Source organism: Lepidothrix coronata, unplaced genomic scaffold (assembly GCF_001604755.1).
Source record: "Lepidothrix coronata isolate B3197 unplaced genomic scaffold, Lepidothrix_coronata-1.0 Scaffold32, whole genome shotgun sequence".
In the NCBI taxonomy this organism is placed as follows: Eukaryota; Metazoa; Chordata; class Aves; order Passeriformes; family Pipridae; genus Lepidothrix; species Lepidothrix coronata.
In genome coordinates this window covers 4,063,082-4,089,338 of record NW_016690212.1, presented here as the reverse complement: position 1 = coordinate 4,089,338, position 26,257 = coordinate 4,063,082, and the positions used below count along the sequence as shown (strand labels likewise).

The window sequence follows — 26,257 nt, the reverse complement described above, 5'->3', positions numbered from 1 at the left end:
TCTAAGAGCCATCTCCATGTGGTATTGAGCACTAGTGCCAAGCCCATGTTTGTTTGTGAGCAGACTGGATTGCTTTAGCTCATAGCCTGTGAGAACATCTGTTGAGCATCTCTGCTGCACAGCTAATAATCAGATCTATCAGCTTCTCCTTCCAGGACTCAGTGCTGAGAGCATGTCAGGGGAAAACAGGGCTTAGCTAGCAAAATCCCTGGCTGCTGAATTACAGCCTGGGCCACTGGCATGTCAGTATAAGAGCTTTATGTGCTGTAGCTAAAGCTGCCTGCTCTTTCTGAGATGAGGGAACAAATGTACAGAGAAACATATTTTTAGCCTGGTTATTTATCTCTTGTAGTATCATCCTCCCACCACCTTTTTCCTTGCTGTCTGATCCAATTATTATAGATGCTAAAATGATGGAAACAGACTGATCAGAATTCAGTGAGAACATTGGCAGGTTGCTGTATCTTTCCTTCCTTGAAACCCACTATCTGCCTATCCCTAAAAAGCGAAAAATACTCTTTGAATCTGTTCCTGTTGCTTTCTGATTTTCAGGTTTCTTTTATTCTCAAATGCTGTAGATATCCGAACAATTGTTTAATTCAAATTGTGTATACTTTGGCATGCTACTTGAAACTCTTTTTTTAGGGATCTACATTTTCCTCTAAACCATTAAAAAGAGACAATCTGAATTAATGCTGTGGAATTCATCACTATCTACTTATGGGGGGTGGGTTCTATTTGCTTGCCTCATTATAAAAAATACTGGAGTTTTCAGTCTCCTTTCTGATCTGTGAATAAAAATGTTCGGTATAATTTTTTTTTCTTTTCATTAAATCTTACATGGAGCAACTTTTGTTGAATCATTTTGATGTCACCTAAAATGTTAGTACTTCCCAGAAGATATTGGAGAGCTCCCTTTTTGACTGTAAGAAGATGTCTATGATCAGCTACTTGTGGGCAGGGTGGCAGTAGCATAATGGAACCCCATGATAATCAACTGTTTTGGCAGCAGCACAGTTGGAAAGACTGCAGGGGACTCTGGCATAGAGAATGAGACTGGCTGGAATTGTAAGGAAAACTCTGGAGACAGACTAATGTTGTTACTAAGGGGTAAGGCTTGTAGTGAGGCAGTGCCTTTTTATGAACTCCATCAGCGCAGAACAGGGAATTTGGGCATACGTGAGCCCTCTTACTTTTTTTCACTTCAGGTCTGAAGACTGGCTTGTGAGCTTAAAATCTTCCCTTACCCAGTATTATAGCCCACTGTCCTAAATCCTTTTCCTTTGTAGTTAACCCAAGATATCACCTCTCTTCAAACACTGCTTCTATATCCATAGTGGTCGAAACAGTATTATCCCTGCAGGCCACGTTATCGTCCTTTTTTCAGTTAGCTTCGGAAGGTACTTGCACATCGCTTTAAACGATCACTCAGTGCCTCGCAGCTTCCCAAATTCTCCGGAGCGGGGCCGTATTTCCCGCGGGATGCGATCTCTTTGCGGCTCCGGAGTGCTCCGCTCTCCGGCCGGGGCCCGGCCGCGCGGGGGCCCAGCGGCAGCCGCCGCTCCATGCGAAGCGCACGGGCTGGGAACTACACCCGCTGCTTCCATAGGCGCGTCTTTCTCCTTATCCCTTCCCGCTCGCCAGGTCTCTCGTCCCACCGCGCCGGGGCGGCGCATGCCCGCGGCGCTCGGAGCATGCGCGCAGGGGCGGGCGGGGCGCCCCGGCGCTCCCGTCGGCCCGCGGCTGCCGCGGGTGTCGGCGGCGGAGCGAGCCTGCCCCGCCGGCGGTGCCATGCCCAGCGCGGCGCCCGCCGAGCAGCGCCCTAAGGCTCCTCGTCCGCCCCGTGCGGCCTCGCCCGCGGCGCTGGGCAGCGGCGGCAGAACCGAGAGGTAGGGGAGGGCAGGGGCGCGGCCTGTCCCGTCCCATCCCGCGGCTCCTGGTGCCTGGCGGCGGCCCCGAGCTCCTGTGGCCCGCACGGGCGTGTGGGCTCTGGGCTGGCGGCCGGGCCCTCCCTCGGCATGGGCAGCCGGGGCCGAGTCCCCGGGAGGGGGTTCAGGCGTGGGGCCGCTCCGCGGCCGTGGGAGCGGATGTTCGGACTGCCCGGTAGCGGCTTCACTGCGGAGGTGTCCGAGTAAGGGAGAACTGTCCGAACCCCTCGCGCAGGTTGGGGTTCAGGGTGCTTCGAGTGGGCGCTCTGGTCTCGAGTGGCGTTTGTGCTATGCTTTGTCCTTTTTTTAGCTAATACTAATAATAATAACAATGTTTTTTAAACGCAGTTAGTTCTTGGGTTCATAATACCTTACTTTCACAGCATTCCAAATTTTGTACTTGGTGTTTCTGCGGTGTTTGTGTTGAGATGGGCAGAGGGAAGGGATCAGGTGTCCGTCTGGGTTTGTAACGGAAAGTGAGTGTGTATGTTGTATGGGATTAAAGAAACCGATGAACAGATTGGATATTTCTAGCTGGATTACAAAAATCCATGTACTTACTGATGAAAGATGATTTAGAAAGTTTCCTAGTAAAGTGCTCCCAAATTTCCTGTATTTAGCTTGTGCCTCTTTACGGTGGGCTGTCACATGTTTACACGTGTTTACACATGTGATAGCAGAGAAGATATGGGGAAAATGAAATGGTGCTAAGTTGGCTTCAGTGCCTGTCTGTGTAGGATAGCAGGCAACCCTGGCCCGTGTTTCCTCTGTGCTAAGGAATGTTATGGTTCCACTTGTGTTCAAGCAGCTGCTTTGCCATGTCTGTACTCCGAAGTTTTCCAGCTTTTCCTTAAGGTAATCTGAGTGAGTTGAGATAATTCTTTAAAACACAATTATGGGGTGTAGTAAGGACAGAACCCTGCTTCCCTGATGTTTTGGGATCTTTTTATGCTGTATAACCAAAAGCCTGTTCCAGCACCTATCTTCTCTGCCCACTCCAGAAACTGCGTTTCTTTGAATCTTCTGCAACACACACACAGTACCATTTTACTGATTTCTGTAGCCTGACCAAGTGCAGAGTCTCTGTCTGAAAGTTGCAGGCATAGATGATTGTTCTTCATGTGTAAACTTCCATTTCCAATAAAGCTTTGCATGATGGTTTTTGTAGCTTCAGAAATTCTGGGTGAAGTGCAGCAGTTTCTCAGAAGAAAAACAACAGTGTCAACTTGTTAAAACATGCAGCGTATTGGCAGGACCAGGTTGTGAGCATATTTGCATGATTTGGAAACAGTTTAGGACACTATTTCCTGGGCAGGCTGCTTCTCTTGGCATCCTGCTGCTTAACATGACTCCAAAGAGAGTGGAGATCATGTAATGGACAGAAATGATTATGAAAGATGGAGTTAGGATTTGATAACGTAACTTGATTTGGGAGGTATTTTTATAGAGAAAAAAATTGCTCATTTTATGATAATAATAATATTCTACAGCTGTAAAAATGCAAAATACACTTCTTTTTTTTCCTTTAGGATATAGTTTGTGCCTACATTGGCTGAATATAGGGGCCCAGAGCAGGCTGACATCCTCCCAAGTTTATGCAGCCTATTAGATATTTCCTGCTAAATCAGTGAGCTCCACGCATTGTCAGGTCTGTTTAGTAAGCTTACTTCAGGACTGAGTTAGTGGAGGTTTTTTGTTTTTTTTTTTTTTTTTTTTTAAATCAGTTTAAAATTCAGTATATTCGTTACCAATCAGAACTTCATGGAGAACGAAATTAATCATAGTAATTAAATGGTGAATGTGCTGGATGTGGCTGGAATGTAAGCAGCAGTCTTCAGACCAACTTTAACAATTTTCTTGAAGCAAGAGTGACCATCCAGTTGTCTAGTATGTGTTTCTTGAAAACATATTTATGAGGTTTTAATTGCCTTATTATCACTTTATAATTATAGCCAGTCAGTTTGAGCAGTATTGCTTGTGTCTTTTAATCAAAACAATTTATTCTCAAATCAGAGGGAATATATGAAGGAGGAGGTGGAGGAGTGTGCTGAAGATGAGGCGACTGAATCGCAAGAAGACCTTGAATTTGATGAAAGAATTGGATGCCTTTCCAAAGGTTCCTGAAAGCTATGTGGAGACTTCAGCGAGTGGAGGCACAGGTAGGCCTTGTTGAGATGCTGACATTGACAGCAGCTTCAATAGGAGGAAGACAGGCATCTGTGTTCACTTGAAACTAGCCAAAATTGGTTTTTGATTTCTTTGTTGGACTGTCTGAGCTCATCCCCTTCAAGTAAATACATAATATCTTATTCAGACAGATGCATCCATCACTCATCTGAAGGGAGATTTTTGTATAAAGCTGGTGAGAGTCAATCCAATCTGAAGGTTCACTGTAAAAACTTCTACCCCATTACAACCGGAAGTGCACTGTGCCAAGGCTGTCATAAAATGTTCTCATTTGTTGTCTTACTAAGCCCTTTTCTTGGTGTCAGGTTTCTGGGTGAGACTGAGCGTGAACTGAAATGATGGTGGGATTCAACACTGTGCTTTTGTAAAAGAGGAAAAACATTCTCCAGAGGCAGATAAGTTGAACATCAGGATGAAGAGCAGCTTTCTAAAGCTTTTTTCTTAAAGGTGTAGTTGATTTTAAGAATAAAGAAAGCCCTTTGAAGAACTAAACACTTTATTTCAGGACATGTGCTTGTACTGTCCTTATTAGTCACTCGAGCTTCTCTGAAAAAGCTGTAGCTGTAAAAACTACATTTTCTTTATGTATCTGCTCATAAAACTGTGCTTTTAAGTTGAGCTGAGTTAGAGGTAGCCTTATCTGGAAATATGGACTATTGGACTATTGGAATTATTTGCAGTTAGACAGGAAACTGCTAGCACTTAGTCTGAAATGGAGGACACAAATCTTTTTCTTGTGTGATTGTCTGAAACTCAGTTGAGTAAAAAGTTCAAAGCTTTTGAAGTTGTTACACCACTTGTAGTGTAGAAGTAAATATCACAAGGATCCATATTACTTTGCTACATTTCCTGAATTGCACTGTTAATGATTAAAGGATTATTGCATATAAAATAATCCCTAAGAAGTGATTAAACAACTCTTTGTTAATGTCTCAGTTCCTGAGAAAGAAAGTTGTTTCTATGTTGTAATTTGGAGAAAAAAAATAAATGCTTAAAAAAGACCTTTTTTTGTAGTATAGCACCTTCATGAGAACTTCACTTTGGTGAATGGTGCCTTAAGGATTTCTCAACACCAGAAATTACTTTAGCATTCTGTGGTTTTATCCCAGTAACTTTATAAATGACAATATAGGATTATCTTATTCTGTGCCATTATGAAATCTGAAATAGTATTCCTGTTTCATTCAGTATTGAAATGCCAGGCTTGCTTTCTGGTGTGATAGGGATCCAAAACATACCAGGACTCAGAATTTCAGTGCCTTCAAACCCATTACAAAAGAAGTACCAGTCTCTCAAAGAGGCTGAGACTCCATCTCTTGAGCTGGGAGACCCTTGAGACAAGAGGATCTGTCTTTGGAAATTCTACAAGACTATTTACCTGTTCAGATCCACAGATACCTTCACAAAGAATTACCCAGAAAGCAGCAATGGCTCTAATTGTTCCTGTGTGGCTCTGGGTAGTCAGTGTGGTTCCAGCTTTCCTATTACCTGGCTGGGGAGAGTCTGTCCTACTGGGCTCCAAAAGGATATTGATAGCCAGAATAATTAAATGATTAGTTCATCTGCTTTCACAGTTCACATTGACGTGAAGGTTTTCATATATGTGATTGTTACATGTGTCAGCTGAAAGCTAAAACTGGAAATGTTGCTAATCAATGCAACAGTCAATGATTTCTTTCCTGATCCTGAAGGACTGTGCCTTTATTCCCATGCTCCCACCTCTGGCCTGTGGACCAGTGTGTAGTGAGTTGAAGCCTATCAACAATGGACTTGTTTTTTCTCAAGTTGCCCTTTGCAAACTCCATAGAAATGCTCCACAGAATGCAAATGAAAAATGTAATCAGTGTCAGTAAGCTCTACAAATCACTACTATGCTCTATAACTGAAGTTTTTTCAACTTAACAAAAGCCATGATTTAATAAAAGGGGCACAGATGCTTTTGGGTATCTGTTACTGTGTTTCTGACTATGTGCAGCAGGAAGGAAGATCTTCCCTTTGCTTTGTACAACTTTGCAAGTGTGATGAATAGGCTGCTTTGGAAATAAGTGAGGCACATACAGCACTAAAATAAACCAATTAGTTTTCATCCTAAAAACAATTTCAAGTCAGTTCTTCACTTATTTAGCAGTTGGTACAATTGGATAGCTACGTGTTGCTGATCACCAGAGAGAATAGTTCAAAATATTGGGGTGGGAATCCTGACTGTGCATCTATACATAAGTAATATAATGCATATTATTTCTCTTATCTGCTAGCTTCCTGACTCTCAAACTTGATATGAAAAAAACTATTATAAAAACTTAAGTTGTGGACAAGGGGAGACTTGAAGGAATTTCAAGGTGCTTTACCTTCTTCTTGCATGCTTGAGTTTAGGATTGAGTTTGCCTAGACCATTCCTGACAGTGATCTGTGGGCTTTTTATATGTGGAGGAGGATATAGCCTGTTCCTAAATGTTCCATATTAGGAGTTTCACAACCTCCTCATCATTCTAGAATTTGACTGTACTTAAAAAGTACTTTCTTGATGCAAAGGTATGACTTGTTCTTTTCCGCTCCTGTGTAAAAACAAATACGGTAAATATGAAAACAACTTTCTAAGAGCAGCTTGTGGATTTGTAAATCAAAGATGCCAGCATTGTACTGGTCATGCTCAATTCCTGGGATGTCAGAATTTTGTTCTGCTTGTTTCTGAATAATATTTCTCACAATCTAAAATTCTACCTTTTTTTCCCTCTGACCAGTTTCTCTGATAGCATTTACAACAATAGCTTTCCTGACTGTGATGGAATTCATGGTGTACCGGGACACATGGATGAAATATGAATATGAAGTAGACAAGGATTTTACTAGGTAACTTTATTTGTTGTAATTCCTTTTAAAACTTAAGTTGTCTATGTTTCAGGGAAGAATGGATTTAAAAGGTTCATGTAACTTGCAAGAAATTTATGATTGAAATTAAAAATAAAATACGAAAGGGACTTGATTTTTCTTCTGTTGATTGATTTGGGTTTTTTCTTTTCTGAAATCTATGAGGAAGATAAATTGAGATTTCTGCAATGAGGAAATCAAAGTAGTGTAGGCTTGTTGCTGAAGGAGTTGCCTGAGGAATTATTTGCTAACAATTCAGAGAACATTGTAATACTTAACTCCACATCAGCTAGGTAAACTCACCACATTGGCATGATTCTTACTCTAGTTCATATAGTTTGTATGTTGCCATTATATTTTGTGTGCTGGAGGTGAACCTGAAGCACTCAGAACTTTGACTGTCTTATCTGGAAGTTGCTGCTGATCTTGTCTCCAGTTACAGCCCCCATGAAGATACATTTACTGATGGTTTCATGTGCTTGTCTGGGCTGTGTTTGCCTTTCTTCCAGAGGTGGTCAGGCACCCATGAGTCCCTGTGAAATAAATGCAGATTTCGTGCCCTGAGCACCTTTAAATGTCACATGTCTGGGACTGAAATAACTTAAAAAGCTGTTTTACTAGTTGCTGTGGTAACAAGCTAAAGATAGATATATTAATTGGATGTCTTGTACATCAGAAATAACGAAGGGTCCTGTAGTGAAAAAGATATGAAAAATTTAAAGGAGCTGCATCAAAAGCTCAAGTAAATCCATTCAGACAGATGGGAGTTTCAGTTAGGCCTTTGCTAAAGTAGGTTATATCCCCAGTGAAGCTATCACATGGGAAGGGTAGTCTGTCAGTTAAGAGACTATTATGGGATTTGGGAGACGGCCTACTACAGATTTCCTGGTTTGATTGTGGGCTAATCACTCAGCCTGTGGTTCTTGACAGTTAAAACCAATGGAGACTGGTATCACTGTTACTGCTTTTCTCCTCTCTGCTGACCCTTTCTGATCCCAAGTTGAGCCAGTGTGGAATCCCTTGCTTACGTGATTTGCTTGTGGTCAGCTAAGTTCCAGAAGCAGCTCCGGAGGTAATAGAGCCATGTGACTGTAATGACAGGGTTTATTCATTATAATTTAAATTGCTTTTGTTAAACTAACATGAAAACCAATAGGAAATGCCCAGAATGTATGGGAATGTCACACATCAGACTTTTGGTGAGATGGAGGTTATCTCTTAAGTTATGAGTGGTTTAATGTGCTCCAAAAGTCCATCTAGCTTCACTTCAATGTTGAACAGATTAAATTTATATTTGTTGGTGTAAATTTTGTTATTTGACTATGTTTCTGCAAGTACTCTGATATTTTTAGCAGTATGTCTCTTGATGCTTGTACTCAATGTGACTTAATAGCTTTTTGCCTTTTTTTTTCCAGTAAATTAAGAATCAATATTGATATTACAGTTGCCATGAGGTGTCAGTGTAAGTATTCCATCAGTAAAAGTTTTGAAACATTTTAAGGCCTCTTCAGAGTATGCATTTGCTTGCAATATAGTTGGAGAGTGTTCAGAATATTCTACCAGTGTGATTTTTTTCTGATCTTGATGGCATGTAGTGATCTTGATGGCTTATGACTCACTGAAAAAATTGGTAAGAGATGTGAAGAAAAGTATCTGTGCCATCTCATTCGCATCTCACAGAGCTGTTCCACTCTCTCTTGCTGGAATATTCTAAAAGCTCATTGTGAGACACAACTCAGCAGCAGGAATTTATAACAACTTTTATTTATTTATGAACTTGGGATATATTAACCTGGTCTAGTGTTTAACAATACTGAAACCATCAAGTAATTTCATCCTCCTCATGAACATATGAGGGATGCCTTCCTATTTAAAGGCAATGCTTACTGTTATTTTGACATCATTTAGCAAATGAACCATTATTTTTATGCAGTGGTCTTGCTTGTCTTGGACTGAGAAAGAAGAGAATACTACTTCTACCAGGAATGCAAGCAAATTTTCGGGACTCATATTTTTTGGTTAGCTTAAACCTTGCAGTAATTGTATGGTACATAGGTTTATTTTTATTTTTTTTTTAGAAATAAACAAAACTTTTTCCTTTTTTGACTAGTCTTGCTTTCTATTCACTACTTGTAAAACAGGAGAAAATATTTATGCATAGCAGATCCTAGAAAGCTTGTACGTGTGGTTTGTACAACATCACTGTAGGTGTTACTTCAGTGAGAAAATACTGCATATCTGAAGAGTTTTTGGTCACTGTGCATCAGTTCAAATTGAAGGTTAGATAGGCTGAAGAAACAATGACATACTGAAGTTTACCACTGTACTGTGAAGCTTTCTTTCGACTTGGAAGGGGGTTTTTTTGTTGGTCTCTGATCATCTGTGTGACTTAATATTTCTCTCTGTTTCAAACAGATGTGGGGGCTGATGTTCTGGATTTAGCAGAAACAATGGTTGCCTCTGCAGATGGGCTAATCTATGAGCCAGTAAGTTGATTCTTACCTTTTTTTGTTTGAAAATTAAATTGCTCCTGGTGTGAAGCACTGCTGGGCTGGTTTGCTTGCGTGTGGTGTTTTTCTCCAACCTCTTAGAAAGAGGTTGCAGTTGATCTCTTGGCCATAGCTTCTGGGTATGTTTGAGCATTAATTGCAATTGAATTTGCTGCCTGGAGTACATTAGTGTTAACCAATACTTAGATTTGAAGTCTGTGTGCAGAGGTTACTGGTGATACTCCTGTGCTGATGAAGTTTAGCAGGTCTGGTAGCTTGTCTTTAGTGCTTTATGTGGGATGACCCTAGAAATAAACAATCTGCACCTGGACCCTTGGCTTTCAAGGATTGCTCCTCTGCTTGTTTTACTGCTGTTTGCATCAAAGCCATGCAAATCAGTTATATCACTTAGAATTAAATTGCTGCTCACTGCTTCTAGTCCCTGTTAGTCAAAGGTGAGAAGGTGACTGCTGACTCAAGTTAGGAAAGCTTTAGGAAAAGACGCTGTAGTTATAAATGCAGGCAAGTGAACAACTTTTGAAAGGGACAGAATTCTTTATACTTAAACACTAAATGTATTACTTAAAGTGCAAAGTCCTTTCATAAACTTCCCTTAGAAGTACTAAGTGTGAAGTTGATTATAACTCCCCAACCCTTCCCACACCCCAGTTTTCTTCTGGGTTTCCTGGAAAGAAGTTTTCTCTGTGTTTTATTAGAGGTGTTATTTTTGTTTCAGGTAGTATTTGATCTCACCCCACAACAAAAAGAATTGCAAAGGTAAACCACTGAGATGCATGCTTATGGCTTGTATTATTTGTACTGGAAGTGATCCTGAGGTACACCAGAGTCACATGACACAACTATGTCTTGGGTCTAACCACTCTTGTTTGTAATTTAGGAGCACAAACCTGTGAAAAGATACTACTTACTTTGCTTTTCTCATTGTTTGAAACCTCTGTATGGAAAAAAATTGGCTTTGGACTTATCTGTGGAATTGGGTCATGCATTTGCAAGCCAAGATGTATGGACTCACTCAGCTTATATTTCCAAATGAGTGCTTGGTAGCACAAGTTATAATTATGGTATCAAATGTATAAAACAGATATCTAAATGTCCAAGCTGAGCTGTAGTAACAAATTGGCATGTCGTTGCAAAACCAAAAGAATTTGAGTGATTTATATAACTGAATTGACTCACTGTTCATCATTTAAACTGTGATAGCTTGGTGTTGTGTATGCCCTATACACTGATAGTTTTGTAATAGAACTGAAACTTATTTGGGAGTCTGGCTAGTTTTGATATTTTGGTAACACACTGCTTTAAGTTCTGTATAAAACATCATTCTGAAAATTATGGTTCAGTACTTCTAATAAAGTAATGCAAAAGTTATGCATTAGTACTTCTAATAAAGTAATGCTTTAATACTTACATCAGCTTTGCTAACTTCTTGATTTGCAACCTGCAGCTGAAGCTAATAATTGATTGTGAAGCCAGATTTTGTTTTATTGTTGCATGCTTTCACTCTTGTCTCTGATCTTTAGGATGCTGCAATTAATTCAGAGTAGACTGCAGGAAGAACATTCTCTTCAAGATGTGATATTCAAAAGTGCATTTAAAAGTGCTTCTACAGCACTGCCACCACGGTAAGAAAAACTGGGATTTTGGGTCATTATTCCACCCTCCCCCCGACCCTATTAATGAGACTTCACATTTTATTGTGGTTATGATCCCCCCTTGCCCCCAGAAGACAAGGTTGTAGGAAAAGAAGATGTCACTGCTTTTGGATGCATTTTAAAATAGTATGCTTGATACTTGCTTGATACAGCTTGAGAGCTGTTGTTTCCAGTCTGGGGTTTCCAGTTTGGAGAAAGTTTCTGGGTTTTGTGTGTATACTTATACATATATCTGTATGCCTGATACAGAGACACAAAGAAATACATGCACACACTTCTTTTATTCCATTTTGTCTGATGCTTCCTTCTTAATGAGAACTAGTAATGCCAGAGCAATGCTAAATGAGTCTTTTTTTTAAAGTGTCTTTCTGTTCAGCAACTTTTAAAAACATTGCTGTGACTTTAAACTTCATAGTTTTAAAAGAATCAACCTTTGAGTACAAATGTGTTTTGTTAGTAAATTGTGTCTAAGGTAGCACAGTTGAGGTTATGTAGAGAAGCCTTGCTATTTTCACTTGATTCCAGCTATCCACAAATGCTGAGAGACTAATGCATGGAATGCTTGGTCTGCCAAGCAGAATCTAAATGCTATATGATTTTTTAAATTATTTTTTCCCCAAGGGAAAATGCTTTCCAAATGAAAGCTGAAATTCTCTCCCCTTAAAAACAAACAAGCAAACAACCAGCACAAAAAAAACCCCCAAGCACCACTAAAACAAAAAACTGAGTAAGACAAAACAAACACCAAAACTGCCTTACACACTTCTCATGTTGTAATCTGCCTGTATGAGAACCAAATACATTCTTTCTTCTGAAGGTGAGCCTAAAGACAGCTCAAAAAATCTTTTTTTTTCCCCATTTGCTTGATGTCTTCAGATTAATTAAATCCTTCTTTGCTTCTATGTTACTTGTTAGTGTAGTATTTGAAGTGGTACTTATGCTGGAGATGTATTAAAAAAAAAAAGTTCTTTTTTCATCTCCCTCTAAGGAGCAGATTTGTAAATATGTTCTGAGTTGTGGACTCCCCAACAAGAGTGGGGAGAGGAAGGTTTCCTAAAAAATAACTGTTAAAAGCTTTTCTTGCTGCAGTGTTGTTAATGTGACCAGAACGTATTTGGTTCTGTTCATTGTAGCATTAAAACTTTCCCAATGAGCCATTTTTGGTCGAAGTGGGAAAATAAAAAGCCCCAGGGCAACAAGATGTACTTATGGTCTTATGTTTTCTGCTCACTTGTTCAGGTATTGTAAGCCAGCATTGTAGGCCAGATCTGTGAATACAAGTAGGGATGAAAGCTTATTGGTTTCGTCAAACTGACCTTTACTAGCTTTCCTCCCTTCCACATCTCTCCTGTAATTCCAGAAGAATACAGTAAGGAGAGGTAGATGATAATGCTGTATCTTTTGCTAGGAAAAGGAAATCTAACTGTACTGCTGTTATTTCTGCTAGACAGTGAATATTCTCGAGTACTCTCAATATTGTTTTTACTTAAACAGGGAAGATAATTCATTGCAGTCTCCAGATGCATGCAGAATTCATGGTCATCTCTATGTCAATAAAGTGGCAGGGAACTTTCACATAACTGTGGGCAAGTATGTTCTGTTCAATTCCTGAAAATAAAAACCCCTTTGACTTCTACATTCTGTATAGTGCATGTATGTATTTATTTGTTTGTGCTTTTATATTTCAGAATCAGTGACTGGTTTTTATTAGCCTTTCTGTACTCATGATTGATATTTTTTTCCATGTAATACCTTTTCTTGCACAATTAAATTTCTTCATATTTCCTGAAACAACGCAGTGCAGTGCATTGTTGCGTGTAATGTAGTTTTTATGAATTCCATGTCTTACAGGATGGAAACTCTTGAAGCTTGCTTTGTCAGAGAGCAAATGCAGAGTGCAGTTAACTTGCTTAGTCATGGAACAAATATGGTCAAATTTTTGTTAGTCACTTGAACAGTTCTGCAGTTTTTTGTGGAGTAGAACTTGGTGATTCTTCTAATAGCACAATTGATGTGGTTTTGATATTTCTAAAAATGAAAGACAGTAATTTTTTGTAAGAGGGTTTTTCTGAGTCCAGGGTTTCTTTAACTTACTGTTCAGGCTGTCTGTACTTGGCAGTAATAAAACTGTCACGTTTGGTTTTTATATAGATATACTCAATTTTTATAGATATCAGTTTCTAAAACATATATATATTACATATATTTAAGCATATATATGTTATACATATGTGCATAAATACATATTTTATATAGAGATAAAATATTTATTGAAATAGAGGAGGAAAGGTAATTTTTCTACATAGTCCTGTGTGGATTTGTAAAACATTTCTTGCTTTCTTTAGGGCAATACCACACCCTCGAGGCCATGCACACTTGGCAGCCCTTGTAAGCCATGAGTGTAAGTTCCTTCTGTCATCTCCATACGAACATGTATCATTTCAGTCAGACTGCTGTCTCCTAATTCATGTGAAGTTCCTGTTGCAAAGATGTTCTAGCTGTGCAATTGCATTGTAAAAAACAGTGAAGAATATTCTCTTCAATGATCTGACTCAGCAGCGACTTTCTTTTATACATGTAACACTATTAGGATTATCTTTAGATTGCTTCTACAGTAATGATAACACAGAAATCTCAGATGTACTCTGTTGTAACACAAATGCCATGTAAAATTCCTGTATTTCAGTCCAAAGTACCTATTTCCTGGAAAATCTTTTTATAAGGTTAAAAATTTCTGAGCTTTGTCCCTAGAAACCTAATTTTTGGATTATGAGTCTAGATGCTAAAGGTGTGTTGCTGCCTTACTTAATGTGAGACAAAGGTGATTCACTGTGAAAAATTAACTTGGTTAAACCAGTAAAGGTTGCTTAAACCTCTAAATGTCTGCCCATGAATTTATGTTAACACAACTGTATTATAGATCTTAAATACCTTTGTAAAATCAGGCAGTGTAGTATCTTGGAAACTGCCTTATACTTCTCTGTAAATTTGATTTATGAAATTTTAGTCTTTTTATATGCCATTGCATACAAGAACCTGAATTATAGAATAATTTAAGTATTTGGCCAACTAGAAATTCTCTGTCATCAAATTATAACTGTTCAGCTCTGGCATTGTTTAAAATAGAGTAGTAATTTAGTTTAGAGCTCTTTTCTAGAGAAATTTATCTTTTTTGTTAAATATTTTGGATTTGAGTTTTCTTTGAAGCGTGTGTAGATATATTGGTGTAGTCACAGGCACAGATCCAGTAACATGTTTGGTAAATGCATTAGTTAGAATATGTCAGTATGAGAAATGGGTGAATATTTTTCTCTAAGTACGGAATCTCGTAGTTTAAAAATGTTTCATTCCTCTGTATTATCTTTCAGCTTATAACTTCTCCCATAGAATAGATCATTTGTCATTTGGAGAGCTTATTCCAGGAATTATTAATCCTTTGGATGGAACAGAAAAAATTGCATCCGATCGTAAGTGTTGTGTGTTTAAAAAAGCATATTGTTTTCTATAGTTTCCCAATAGTTACATTTAAAATATTATAATTTTTTCATGAATGTTGTGATTTATAAGCAGCATGTCAGGCTAAATTTGGTAGTGAGCAATGCCCTGTTAATTTATCTACATGGCATTTAAATGGACATTTCTTTTCAATATCTGCATCACTGTACTCTGCTGTTTCCCTGAAGCTGATTTGCAGTTTTTTCCAGGTTTGTGTTATGTTGAAATTACAGTATGTCTGAACACACTGCAAAGCGTTTTGCAGGGGTATGTTACAGTGGAGAATCATAGATCTGATTGTTGTCATAATGGGGAAAAATAAGTCTGATTTGATTTAAAAAAATAGCACCAGGAGTCTTGGATTCTATTCCTGTATTTGGGTTGCGTCTCCCACAGTGTGTTTCGTGAGGCTACTACAGGATGGATTTGTGTATCACTTTGTTTCCTCCTGTATGAATAAAGGAGAGTAATAACCTGCCTCATCCTGTCGCTGATGTTACCTGTGAGAGTGATCCCCAGAACCTTCTACAGCTGCTGTTGTCTCAGAGCCAGTCCCTTGGCTGGTACAACCAGAATGATTTAGTGTAGTTAAAACAAGTTGCTGCAGTCTGTTGGTGTTTGTTCTCTAGGGAATTGCACAGAGCAATCATAAATGCACGATAATGCTGATTGCTCAAGAAGAATTCTCCAAAAGTCTAATCAAGAGAAAAACCATAACCAGTTTAGAAGGGCTTCCAGCATTTTATATACAATTCAATCTACTGAGACCACTGTGAGATGTGTATATATCATGAAAAATATGACAGTGTGAAACTTGCTCTAGTGCCCTAGAAAACACTACCTGTGTGTTTCATTTGAAGCTTTGAGTGGCCTGACCTTAATGAGTCTTTTCATTACATGGGTAAAATCTAAATTTCTCTGAGTACAATTGGGACATATGCCTTATCCATGGAAACTAACTTTGTTCATGCAGATGGTGCTGAAGTAGTCTTGGCAGTGCTGGGACTCATGGAAGAATGTCCCTAGTGTAAATGGCTTAGCTGATTAACTGTTTTAATATTATTTCTTTGATTTATTTGTGAATGTCTCAGATGGTCTTTGACTCTCTATTTGATTCAACAGTGAGATGTTTTTTCTTCTAGACAACCAGATGTTCCAGTATTTTATCACAGTTGTGCCAACCAAACTCCATACGTATAAAATTTCAGCAGAAACTCATCAATTCTCAGTGACAGAAAGGGTAAGTAGAAGTAATAAAAAAACATGGAGAGAAAAATCTAGAAGTGGTTGTTCGTAACAGAAGTTCAAATGTGAAAACAGAGACTTGGTTGTACCATGGTTGTGAAAATTCCTCTAGAGTGAAGAGACTCTTTCTAGAACATTCTAGCACACTGGATTTGTCTGTAAGTCATACAGTACTGATGGTGAAATATATATGTGCTTGGTGACATGTGCAAACTTCTTGCATTAGCGTTTTGCATCTGTAGATCTGGAGTCTGATATTAGAATTAATGATAATCTGGTAGTTTCCACTTCACTGGATGCTAATAGTGGTGGTGGTGAAACCCTCCAAGTGTTAGGTCTGTAACCTAGTCTGTAGCCTTGCAAATATTTAATCTACCATTAGCTTTTTATCCATGTGGGAGGCAAACAAAAAATGCAGCTCACGTGAATATCATGAATTTGGTTGTGGAGTGTAAGAAATGGAAACAAAGGTAGTTTGTATGAAAAACTAATCTAACAGTATATGTCTCAGCTCTCTTGTTTACCCTTTGTTGAACCATCAATTTTAATTACTCTCAAGACTAGAGAGCTTCCACTTCATTTAATTCTGAATCCATACTGAAAATAGTTAGTGCAGCATAGTACTAATTTTAAAGATTGCTGTAAATAGGAAAAAAGCTTTGGGTGTAGTGCTTACATGTCTTATTTTCAGAGACTGAACTTGATTTTGATCTTCTATTCAAAAGCCAAAGAAAAAAATCTCTGTAAAAAATTTAATTAAAAATGACTGATAAAGCAAGAGGTGAGAAAGAAGCCTTGGGTTGAAAGGAAATTCAGGGATTAGAGTGGCAGTTCACTGAATTACAGCTTGTGGTGTTCTCCAAGGGAGAAAAAGTTTTTATTTCCTTACAGTTCCATGTTATGCTTCTGAAAAATATACAGGTAGGGGAAGTAGGATAGAGGTGATGTCTTGGTGTTCAGCTTGGGACATGCAGACCACTGAAGGGAAAGGTTCACTCTGAAACTCACGAAAGCTGGACTACAGAGAGGAATGAAGAGGAATTTCATAGTGCAGTGTACCCCACCTCCTGCTGCTCTAGCAATCTGCTTTGTGTTTTCTCTGCACAATCTCTGCAACAACCAAGGCATTCCTTAAGCTGTTGACTGACATCTGTAAGTTTGTCTTAGACACTTTTCCTTTTTTTTATCTTGTATTCAGTTTTTCTCTCCTCCTGCTGTAAAGATGGTACTATCAATTACCTCTCCAGTCTAAGTTAGCTCTTTATTTTTTTGTGGGGATCTATTTTTATGAAAGTTGCAACAGCCACAGGTTTCTTAATGGAAAAGCTTGGAATAGCAGAGGTAAAGTGGCATTATGTACTTGTTTGCTCTTGCTCAGTAGATAGCCCTGTAAAGCTTATTTGTGTTAATCTAAGGACACCAAATATTCCTAGCAGATAAGCTGGAGAAGGCTTTTAAGAACAGCTATTGACTGAACAACTTAGTGCACTTATTTTATGAGAGTAGAGATACATGCAGATGTGGGAAAAGGTGGTCAGGCAGGCATGGCTAGAAGTTGAATGCAGTGAAGTTTAATTACCAGTGGTGAGCAGATGGGGAAACAGAGTTTGAAAGGTGTGGGCAGAATCATCTCCGCTGTTGTTGGTGTTTGAGATACTGTGTTTATCTATATCGAAAAGATTTAATTCTAGCAAGGCTTCACTAAGCTATCTGATGCAGGGTTAGTTATTTTCAGCAGGTTTTAGCAATCAAAAGTTGAATCTGCAGCAGTAGAAGCTGGAAGCAGACCAAAATGGTTTGCAGAAAAAGAATTCTGTATCTTTTGAGGATGGAATTTTGTGTGTTCTATTTAACTTCATATTCTTTTTTTACCATTTGACCTCAAAAGACCAGTAAGGCTTAGGGAAACAACAGAGGAAAACAAACAGTACAAAGGCTTTTGTGTCACTTGCCAATGGCAAGGATCTGTTTAACTACCTTCAGTCTTCCTTCTTGGTGTGCCTCATCATCTGTCTTTGAATGCTGACTGTTGTCATGCTTTTGAAATATGGAACGCATTCTACATTTTGTTATTTAACCATTGTGAAGTTTTTGTGGCCTGGTATCATTACTGATACATTATTTTGATTCCTTTTTACTTTGAAAAGTACAGATCAGGCAACTTCTTCAGTCAACTAACACTGACACAAACCAGCTTTTTCTGCTATCTCAACAAAGTGGTGTTCTGCTTTTTATTTTGTACTGTATTCTGCACGGTTTCTGAGCACAGTGTTAAACCTACAAATGAAATGGAGCTGTGATATATTGCTTTTCTGTTCAGTCCTACTTGTCTTGTCTTCTCTGTTCTTATTAACTTGGACATGGCTGAGTTTGTCTTCAGTCAGTTATGTTCTTTTCTGCTCCCCTGATATATTTTCAGTCTGACATACTTGTTAGTGTATTTTTCAACACCTTTCCCTAACAACAAAAGGACAGCAAACTTTTGAAAGAAGCTTAAGGCTGTGTTGAGGTGTTTTCTCCTTTAAAAAGTAGGTATTTATAGCAGCCACACTGTCATGTTTGGGGTCTTTTGGTATAAGAATTTGACCAAATGAAAAGAAACTGCAGAAGTTCTTGGATTAGGACTGAGATGCCCGGTAGTCCTAGTGAGTTTGGGGTTTCTGTTTATTGAGATGCATTTTTTGCTGTGTGACTTGTCTGAAATGACATAACAGACAAAAATTTTGAAAAGAGGCTTTTGCCAAGGAAGATCCTCAGGATCCCTTCCAACCTGGTATTCTATGATTTATATACACCCTCCGGGGAAACTGCCGTAGTCAAGGCTGTACAACAACTGAAATGTCTCCTGAAGGTCTCACCCTGGTGTCATTCATAGCAGTGGATAAAGGAAGAGTTGCAGCACCTTGTTATACCAGTGCAGTCCCCTGAGTTCACAGGCCAGACCAAGACTGTGGCACTTATATCACAGGTACTGAAAACAATCCAGTTATAAACATCCTTGTTTAAAGGACCATGTGAGCAAGTCCTGGGAGAAAGTACCAGAGTATGATAGTGAACACTGATATGCAGCACAGAAGACCAGTGACCCGGAAAGTAAACTTTTACTTAATGATATTTGACATTTAGAAGGTACTGGTCAAAGTTACCTTGATGTTCCCTGCTCTTCTGTTGATTGCTAATTCTGATTAAACAGCTCTTTGTTACCACATCTAGTAAGACGGGTTTTCTTGTGACTAATAACAAGTGACTAATTTGTGTTTCTCTCTTTTCTTTCAGGAAAGAGTAATTAACCATGCAGCTGGCAGCCATGGGGTGTCAGGAATATTCATGAAATATGATATCAGTTCACTCATGGTGACAGTGACAGAAGAACATATGCCTTTTTGGCAGTTCTTAGTGAGGCTCTGTGGCATTATTGGGGGAATTTTTTCAACTACAGGTGATTATCAGAGCCTTCCCTCTTAAGTTCTATCAGAATTGGGTTTTTTTCATGGTGATTGTTATGGATAAATTACAGGGGAGTCCTGAACCTCTAATAGGTTTAAGATGAAGTGCTTATTTTGTGTGCACCGAAATGTGCCATGGAAGCTACTCAGTTTCAGTGTCCCAGTATGGCATTTCTGCTGTTCTGAGAGCCTGTTGTTTCCTTTCTGATAACTATAGCATAGTTTATTTTCTTCTGGAAGAGCAAGGATATATATGTGTTTGTGTGTATATATATACACACACACATACATACAGATACATCCTGACTTCTGATATTCTGTGTAGTTCCTTTAGCTGGGATCCACTGTTAAATCAGTGACAAAAGTTGAGATAAAATTTCCATCTGAAGTAATTGGGAGGATTTTTGTTGTCAATGCACTGCAGGATTTTCTCCTTCAAAGAAAATAAGTTGAAAAGGCACAATCCACTTACTAGTCAAGACATAATAGGGTATCTTGATCACAAGTCATTTTTTTTCTTGGCTCTCATTTGAAGAGAGCTTTAGTAAAGAGACCTTGAACTAAGAGCTGCCTTTCAAAGCAGATATTTCTGTCCCACAGAATGTATTTTCACCCATGAAAGCTGGCAGAGGGTGACATTTACTTGGATAGCTTTACTTTTCTCAATGCATTTCAGAATGTTAGAATTCTCCCCTGCCCTTGATGTTTCCTTTTCGTATATTAATTTCTCCGTGCTTTATGTACAGGTTTACTGCACTGTATTCTGTGTAGAGTTTTGTTGTAATGCTTCCATAGATAATACATTTTTACTACTGATGACAATTTAAATCTTGTTTGACATTGCAGGAATTTTACATGGCTTTGGAAGATTTGTAGCAGAAATTATTTTTTGCCGTTTCAGGCTGGGCTCTTACAAATCCACATCGGTAAGGAAAACTTCCTCTAAGTATTAAGTGGTACAGCTGAGGATGGATGATGAGGTCAGCTTTGGACTTGGTCTCAGGAAGTTTTAAGATGTTGGCAATAAACTCTCCCTTGACATGCATATGAGCACAGATTCAACAGCTTTTAAAAACAGTCAGAAAACCTGAAACATAAGGAAGCAAGGAAACAAGCTGAATCAATGCAGCTGAGTCTCGTGGAGGTTTTTCTCCTACATTTCCTCCATTGTCCTTAGTATTGTATTTTTATTTTTATTCTTTTTATTCATATTGCTCCAAAAATTACATGTTTTCCCAGGCCTAGTCAGTCTCCCTGTCCTGGTTTTGGTTTCACATTTTCTTCTCCTTGGCCTGCAGACTGAAGAAGGCACACTGTGTGCTGCAGGTGTTCAGTGGTGCTCCTTATTAGTCTGCAGGCTACTGCCAAGCACTGTGAAAAAGCTGAGCTATCTTCACCTTTCCCTTCACTGGTCATTAATAGGATTGCTCCTCTAGCAACTACTTGATGTCAATTTACTTTATTTTTCCTATTTAAGCCTGTAGATAGCCTTTGAGATCTCTGCATTTCTCTCATATTTAGTTGATGTTTGCCAGTTGGCAAGGTTACGTGAGTGGAGAGAGAGGAGGAAGGTAAGCAGATTTGTATAATTGTTGTATGAGAGACCAGGTAAAAGACATCCAAGAAATACCCAAGTATGTGTTTTTGGGGGAGGGAGTGGAGATTCTGTTTGTGGACAAGCCATTAATAACACCTTGCTTTTGTTTCACTAGGTCCCACTTTCTGATGGCCACACAAGCAACCACTTACCTCTAATTACAGACAATAGTACACATTAGCCTCCTGAGAAAATTTTCTTTCTTCCTGCCTGATACAGAAGACTTTTTTTTATAATGAACATTGTGCAATATGCTGAGACAGCGCTGATGGGCAGCAAAAAAACAAAGCCTTTACAAAAAAAACCCAACAACAACAGCAAAACAATTTGTGTATTTTTTTTTGTCTTTCTGAGTGCACGTGGAGTCATAGAAAGTTGTGAGACCAGTGAGGTGGACCATCTGGAGAGTAAAGGAGTGTTACTGCCAACACAATATTCATGAGCTGAACGTCTTCGTGGTGGCTGCCGTTGACCACTGAAGCATCTTAGTGCCTGGGAAGGCTGCAGGCCTCAAGGAGAGAAGAGAACAAGTGGGATGTGTGGAAGGCACAGAGGGACAGCAGTAGAGCTGGGGTTTCTCTTAGGTATGGAAACGGGGGATTGGGTTTTCTTGTTCTTTTGTAATGCTGAGGCTGAGGGCTAAGATGCCTCATACAGGTGGGGAGCAATCCTAGAAAATCCTGAAGAAGAGGGGGATGAGAGAGAACTTGGAGTAAGGTGGACCCCAAGCCATGATGTTGGTCATAGCTGCTTCCTTTCTGCAGTTCCACCATTCCTTAGTGGAAGAAACACACTGCAGAGCAGAGGAGTCCCTCTGTTTCCACACATCCACTGTGCCAGCAGTGAGAGTGTCACTTCTGGCATCGGTGTGGAAGTGCTTAAAGACACTCAGAATGCCCTCCAGTGTGCACAGTTTTTATAACTTGGAATAAGGCATTTAAATAAGGCTTTTAAATAAGGCATTTGACTGTAGTTTTGTTAAAAGGCAAGACTCCCTAGTAAAAGATCAGGAAATCTTTGTACGCCTCTTTCTGGGTAAAGAAATTGCTTGGATGGAACCTTTGTTGTACCCCTGCTGCTGGTATGTGAGCCATGGGAGCATCTACATCCTGGAAATGGAGTGGGGGAAGAGCAAGAAGCTACCAGTTCAGGGCAGTTGGGAGCTCTGCTAGGCCAGGGAGTATGGAGTTGAAGTAGGTGACTTCAGGGAATCTGAATCCTATTGCTGCAGACAAGTGATGAGAAGGGATCTGCAAAATTAATCCGTATTGTCCATGAAGGTTTTTGTAAATTAAGAGAGCAATATCATATTGTAAATATGCTACTGAGAATGAATGTTATTAATGCAGATGGTGCTTTGAGAAATGGAACATCGTGTTACTGCTGAACTGCTGGTACACAACTGTGGTTGAACAGTTACTCCACCAGTGTAAAAACTCAATAATATGATTCCTTCTCGGCAAAACTGATTTAATAATATATTAGGAGATGATGCTGGTCCTGGCCTTACTCACCATGGAATGAATATTATAATTGAGAGGACTAATTACAGAAAAATAAAAATCTCTGTGGTGTCAGATTTTGCTGACTTCTGTTAATGTACTTTACAGGACACTTGGATCTTGGTGATGAGCATAGTGTAAATAACACAGCTCATTTGCTATGCAAAGCAAAGGGCTTCCTAAACAGAAATAATATAGTAAATAAAATGTGGGAAGTAAGGAAAGACCTTTGTTGAATTTGACTGTTGAGAAAGAAGTTTCTTTCTGGGTCCTTGGGGCTGACAGCCAGGTTTGGGGGTTTCTCTTTTATGCTTTTTTTTTAACACTGATTAAAACTCCAGCAACTTGAGAAACTCTTTGTTTCCCATTTCTCCTTAGCATTTCCTTCTGAGGTTTCTTCCCTACTTCTACTCAGACTGGTTCTACTTTGGGCTTTGTCCTAACACTTGTTTCTTACCTGCCTGGAACAGACTGTACAGGTGGGAGAGGCTGATCTCAGTTAACTTTTTGTACCAGAACTTTAAATGTTATTTTCTATTCTCACATAAAAGAGCCAAGCAGCTTGGTGTGTCATAAATCCTTGTGTGGTGTATTTGTGTTACCTAGAACAAAGCTTGTGTGATGGCTGGTTGGTAATGGAAGAAAATTTGGGATCCCCTTCCAGATGTGAGGTGCTGCATTGGAGTGTTGCTGTGCTGCTTGCTTGCTTTCCACAGCAGGTTTGGTTGTTGGAGCAGTGCTGCTCACCCTTGTAGCACATGTCATTGGCTTAACCAGCATGTGCAGGGGTGTCCCAGAGAAAATAGTAGTTTATTGCAGGGACTTTTTTGGTTACATTTTGTTACGTTGTGTAAATGTGAGAATAGTATGGAAAAAATGAAAGGAATGGGTGTCCCAAGGGAAACGGAATCCCAGATGTTGATGTGATGTATATTTTCTGAAAGGGGGATAGCAGATGAAAAATACCATTTTCTGGGTCAGAAAGGATGGTCAAAATTATATATTTTTATCCTTTGCTCTTTGTTGTTGTTGGCAACAGCACAGGGGAAGAAAGTTTTAACCTGCATCAGGTGTGTTCATAGCATGCCGTTTGTGATGCTGTCTTTCTGGCCAAAAAGTCTTCTCCACTCCCAGTTCGATGGTTTGGGTTTGCTCTGCTCCTGCCCTGCTCTCCCATGAGAGGTGGTGTTTTTTAACAGACCAGACCATCCTTGGCCCTGTTGCCTGCAAGCCAGAATCACACAACATTGACAAGAAGATGCCGTAAAATCACCATGGTGGGAAAGGACATGTGCTGGTGGAGTCAGTCCTGCATGGAGCTAGGCAAGGACTTTCCCTCCTGCCCTCCTCAAGATCTTTTTAAGCTTTTCAGGGACTGATTTGACAAACTCATCCCTAAGTAGTCGGTGTAGTTGCTTAGGAACGGTCAGAGGCAGATATATATTTGGTGTTTAACTGCAGCTGTGATTAACTGTACAGACAAAACCAAGGCCAGGCAGGCAGCTGTTGCCTCATCCTTTTGCTATCGAGTTCTCTGTGAGAAGATCTGGTGCTCAGGATGTCTGGTGTTACGATGCAATAACAGTGAAGCAGTGGGGATGTCATCACCTCGATTGCATCTCCGGTGGTATGGATGATACTAAAGCTCTCTGCTCTCTATTTCTTCAGAGGTAGCCAAGTGCTGCAGCCTGTTTTTCTGGGAAGATGGGAAATGAGAACAGCTTGTTTGGGGATACTTGCAAAGATCTCTGTTTCTAAAAGGCACCCAGAAGGTGGGGGTGTGGGAGGTTTACTTACTTACGTGTTGCTTACTCAGATCGGCGCAAAGTTACTTCTTGTAAAGACACTTTTTTTCCTATCAATGCTCAGTTAGTGTAAATGATGTCTAGTATTTGGCCTTGGTGGTGGTCTGTTGTTTAAAGAAATGTCCATGCCTGCATGTGTAGTTAGGGTTTAGTAGTTAATGCTTCAAGAAGCCCTGAGGGACTTTGCCTGCTGCCTTCAGTGCCCTGGCAAGGTTTGATGTTGCAGGTCTGTCCACCTGCCTTTGCACACCTTGCTAGAGCACTGGCATTCATTTCAGCTGGCTTAGTTAAAGGGATATGAAATGTTTCATCTTTTCTTCTGACATGGCTTAGTGTCCTTTCCAAAGCATTTCTGGTCGCTGCTGGCTCAGGAGAAAGGCAGTGTCACTTTGCCCTGTCTTCCAGAGGAGTTTTCTGAGAGCTGGTCCATAAATTCATCAAAACAGGAACCTTCAAGGCTGGATGGTGCAGCCTTCTAAGGGGGAGAGCTGAAAGCATGCTCTGAGAACATGTGGCTTCCGCATACCAGAAATCAAGCAAAATCTCACTGTGGCTTGGGTTTGGGGCTTTTTGGTTTTGTTTTGTGTATATAGATAGAAATGTACAGAGTCCAGGACCAGCAATTTGAAGTGTGAAAAACAGGAAGCCAGACTAGGTTCAGGTCAGGAGAACCCTGGTGTGGTGTGGGGGCAAGAGGCCATGGCCAACAGATGCTGGGCAGGCTCTGGATGAGGAGAATTTCTCCAGGCTGCCGTGCCTGTGTCTCTGCCTGCGCCATCACAGACTGGAGCTGTCACGGATGCTCCTCTGTGCTCCTCTGCCCGTATCAAGCCAAAAAACCTCCCCCACCTCACTTCCCCTTTGCTGGAGCAAAGGGGATTTCAGACTCTTCAGCAGAAGTAATTGCTCTGCACCAGCTACTTCTGAGCCCCTGCAGAGTGCAAGTGTTTGTTTCCCTTCCTGGGTTTAGCTGTAATAGCTGTAAAAAACAGAATTGAATGTTTTTGGGGTTGTGTTTTTTCCCTTGCACATTTTCCTGTAATTATGAGGTGGGAGTGTGTTTTGCCATGAAATTTTCTAGTTGCAGAGTGCTCAGCAGATACTACTGTTTTGGAGAAGGAAAAAAAAAAAGGGGAGGAGGTGAGTTTTGACGCATTGATGATATTTGAAAATTACTGTTTACCGAAGCTTAATTCCCTGGCTGGTGGTTGAGTATTAGAATTGACTGCGAACAGCCGTGGCATTTAAACTGAGCAGGGCTGCTGCACAGGGCTGGGTGGCCCGAGATCTCTGTCTGTCAGGAGCTGCTGTTGCACTGCTTCACCTGGGAGTGTGGGCTGTAGTGGGCACCTCTCCTTAAAGTTTAGAAACTCACTTTGCAAATTTTGAACTTCACTGGAATAACAGGAAACTCATTGAACCTTTACTGTGCGTATGCGATTTAACAGAATCCTTTGAGTTTTGCCTGAACCTGACAGTGTTTGACTAATGCAAAAGAGTTGTCATTGTGGCAGTCTGTGAAGCCTTGCAGAGAGAGGAAACACCTTTTTTCGGCACAGGAGGAGCAGACAGGCTCTTGGTCCTCCCCACCTACTGCATGGCAAGCTGCAAATGCTGCTGCTGCTGCTCTTCCAAGGGCTTGTAGCTCTGAGAGCAGTTCTGCAGCTTTTAAAAAAAATTTATTTGTTGTGACCTCTGAGGATACTGGTGTGAAATCAACGTTTTCGAGCCTCCGCCTTAGCTCAGTTGATTTGAAGTCCAAATTTCGGAGCCCGGGAGCCTGGCAGGTGGTGGCGGGGTGGATGTTTCTTGTAGCTTCGCAGAAAACAGATGTTTTCAAGGCAATTGCAGAGACGTCAAGGCAAGAAAAAGCAGAACTGAGAATCACTGACCTAAGGTTATTTTATTTACAGTAAAAAGAGCCAGGTGTTTCCATTGCCACTCTATGAATCACTTGCTGCAATGTAAAAGGCCTGTCCTGCCATGCTGTGTCCTCATGGCACGGTGGTGCTGTGCAGGCTG

The 26,257-nt window shown here is 40.1% G+C and overlaps 1 protein-coding gene across 2 annotated transcripts in view; it reads left to right on the top strand.

Moving 5' to 3' along the window:
• Positions 1–23,007, top strand: part of ERGIC2 (ERGIC and golgi 2) — a 24,181-nt gene extending 1,174 nt beyond the window's left edge. The window contains exons 1-14 of one of the 2 annotated variants that reach the window (XM_017811456.1): positions 1,778–1,889; positions 3,942–4,087; positions 6,857–6,965; positions 8,399–8,445; positions 9,399–9,469; positions 10,209–10,249; positions 11,014–11,115; positions 12,640–12,735; positions 13,491–13,546; positions 14,514–14,612; positions 15,783–15,880; positions 19,162–19,324; positions 20,178–20,257; positions 21,044–23,007. In XM_017811456.1, coding sequence (XP_017666945.1) covers positions 3,982–4,087; positions 6,857–6,965; positions 8,399–8,445; positions 9,399–9,469; positions 10,209–10,249; positions 11,014–11,115; positions 12,640–12,735; positions 13,491–13,546; positions 14,514–14,612; positions 15,783–15,880; positions 19,162–19,324; positions 20,178–20,257; positions 21,044–21,109 — 1,134 coding nt within the window. In that variant the 5' untranslated portion in view covers positions 1,778–1,889; positions 3,942–3,981 and the 3' untranslated portion in view covers positions 21,110–23,007. Of the gene's footprint in view, positions 1–1,777; positions 1,890–3,941; positions 4,088–6,856; positions 6,966–8,398; positions 8,446–9,398; positions 9,470–10,208; positions 10,250–11,013; positions 11,116–12,639; positions 12,736–13,490; positions 13,547–14,513; positions 14,613–15,782; positions 15,881–19,161; positions 19,325–20,177; positions 20,258–21,043 lie in introns of those variants that run through there. The other variant, XM_017811457.1, reaches the window with a different exon arrangement.
• Positions 23,008–26,257: the final 3,250 nt, after the last annotated feature.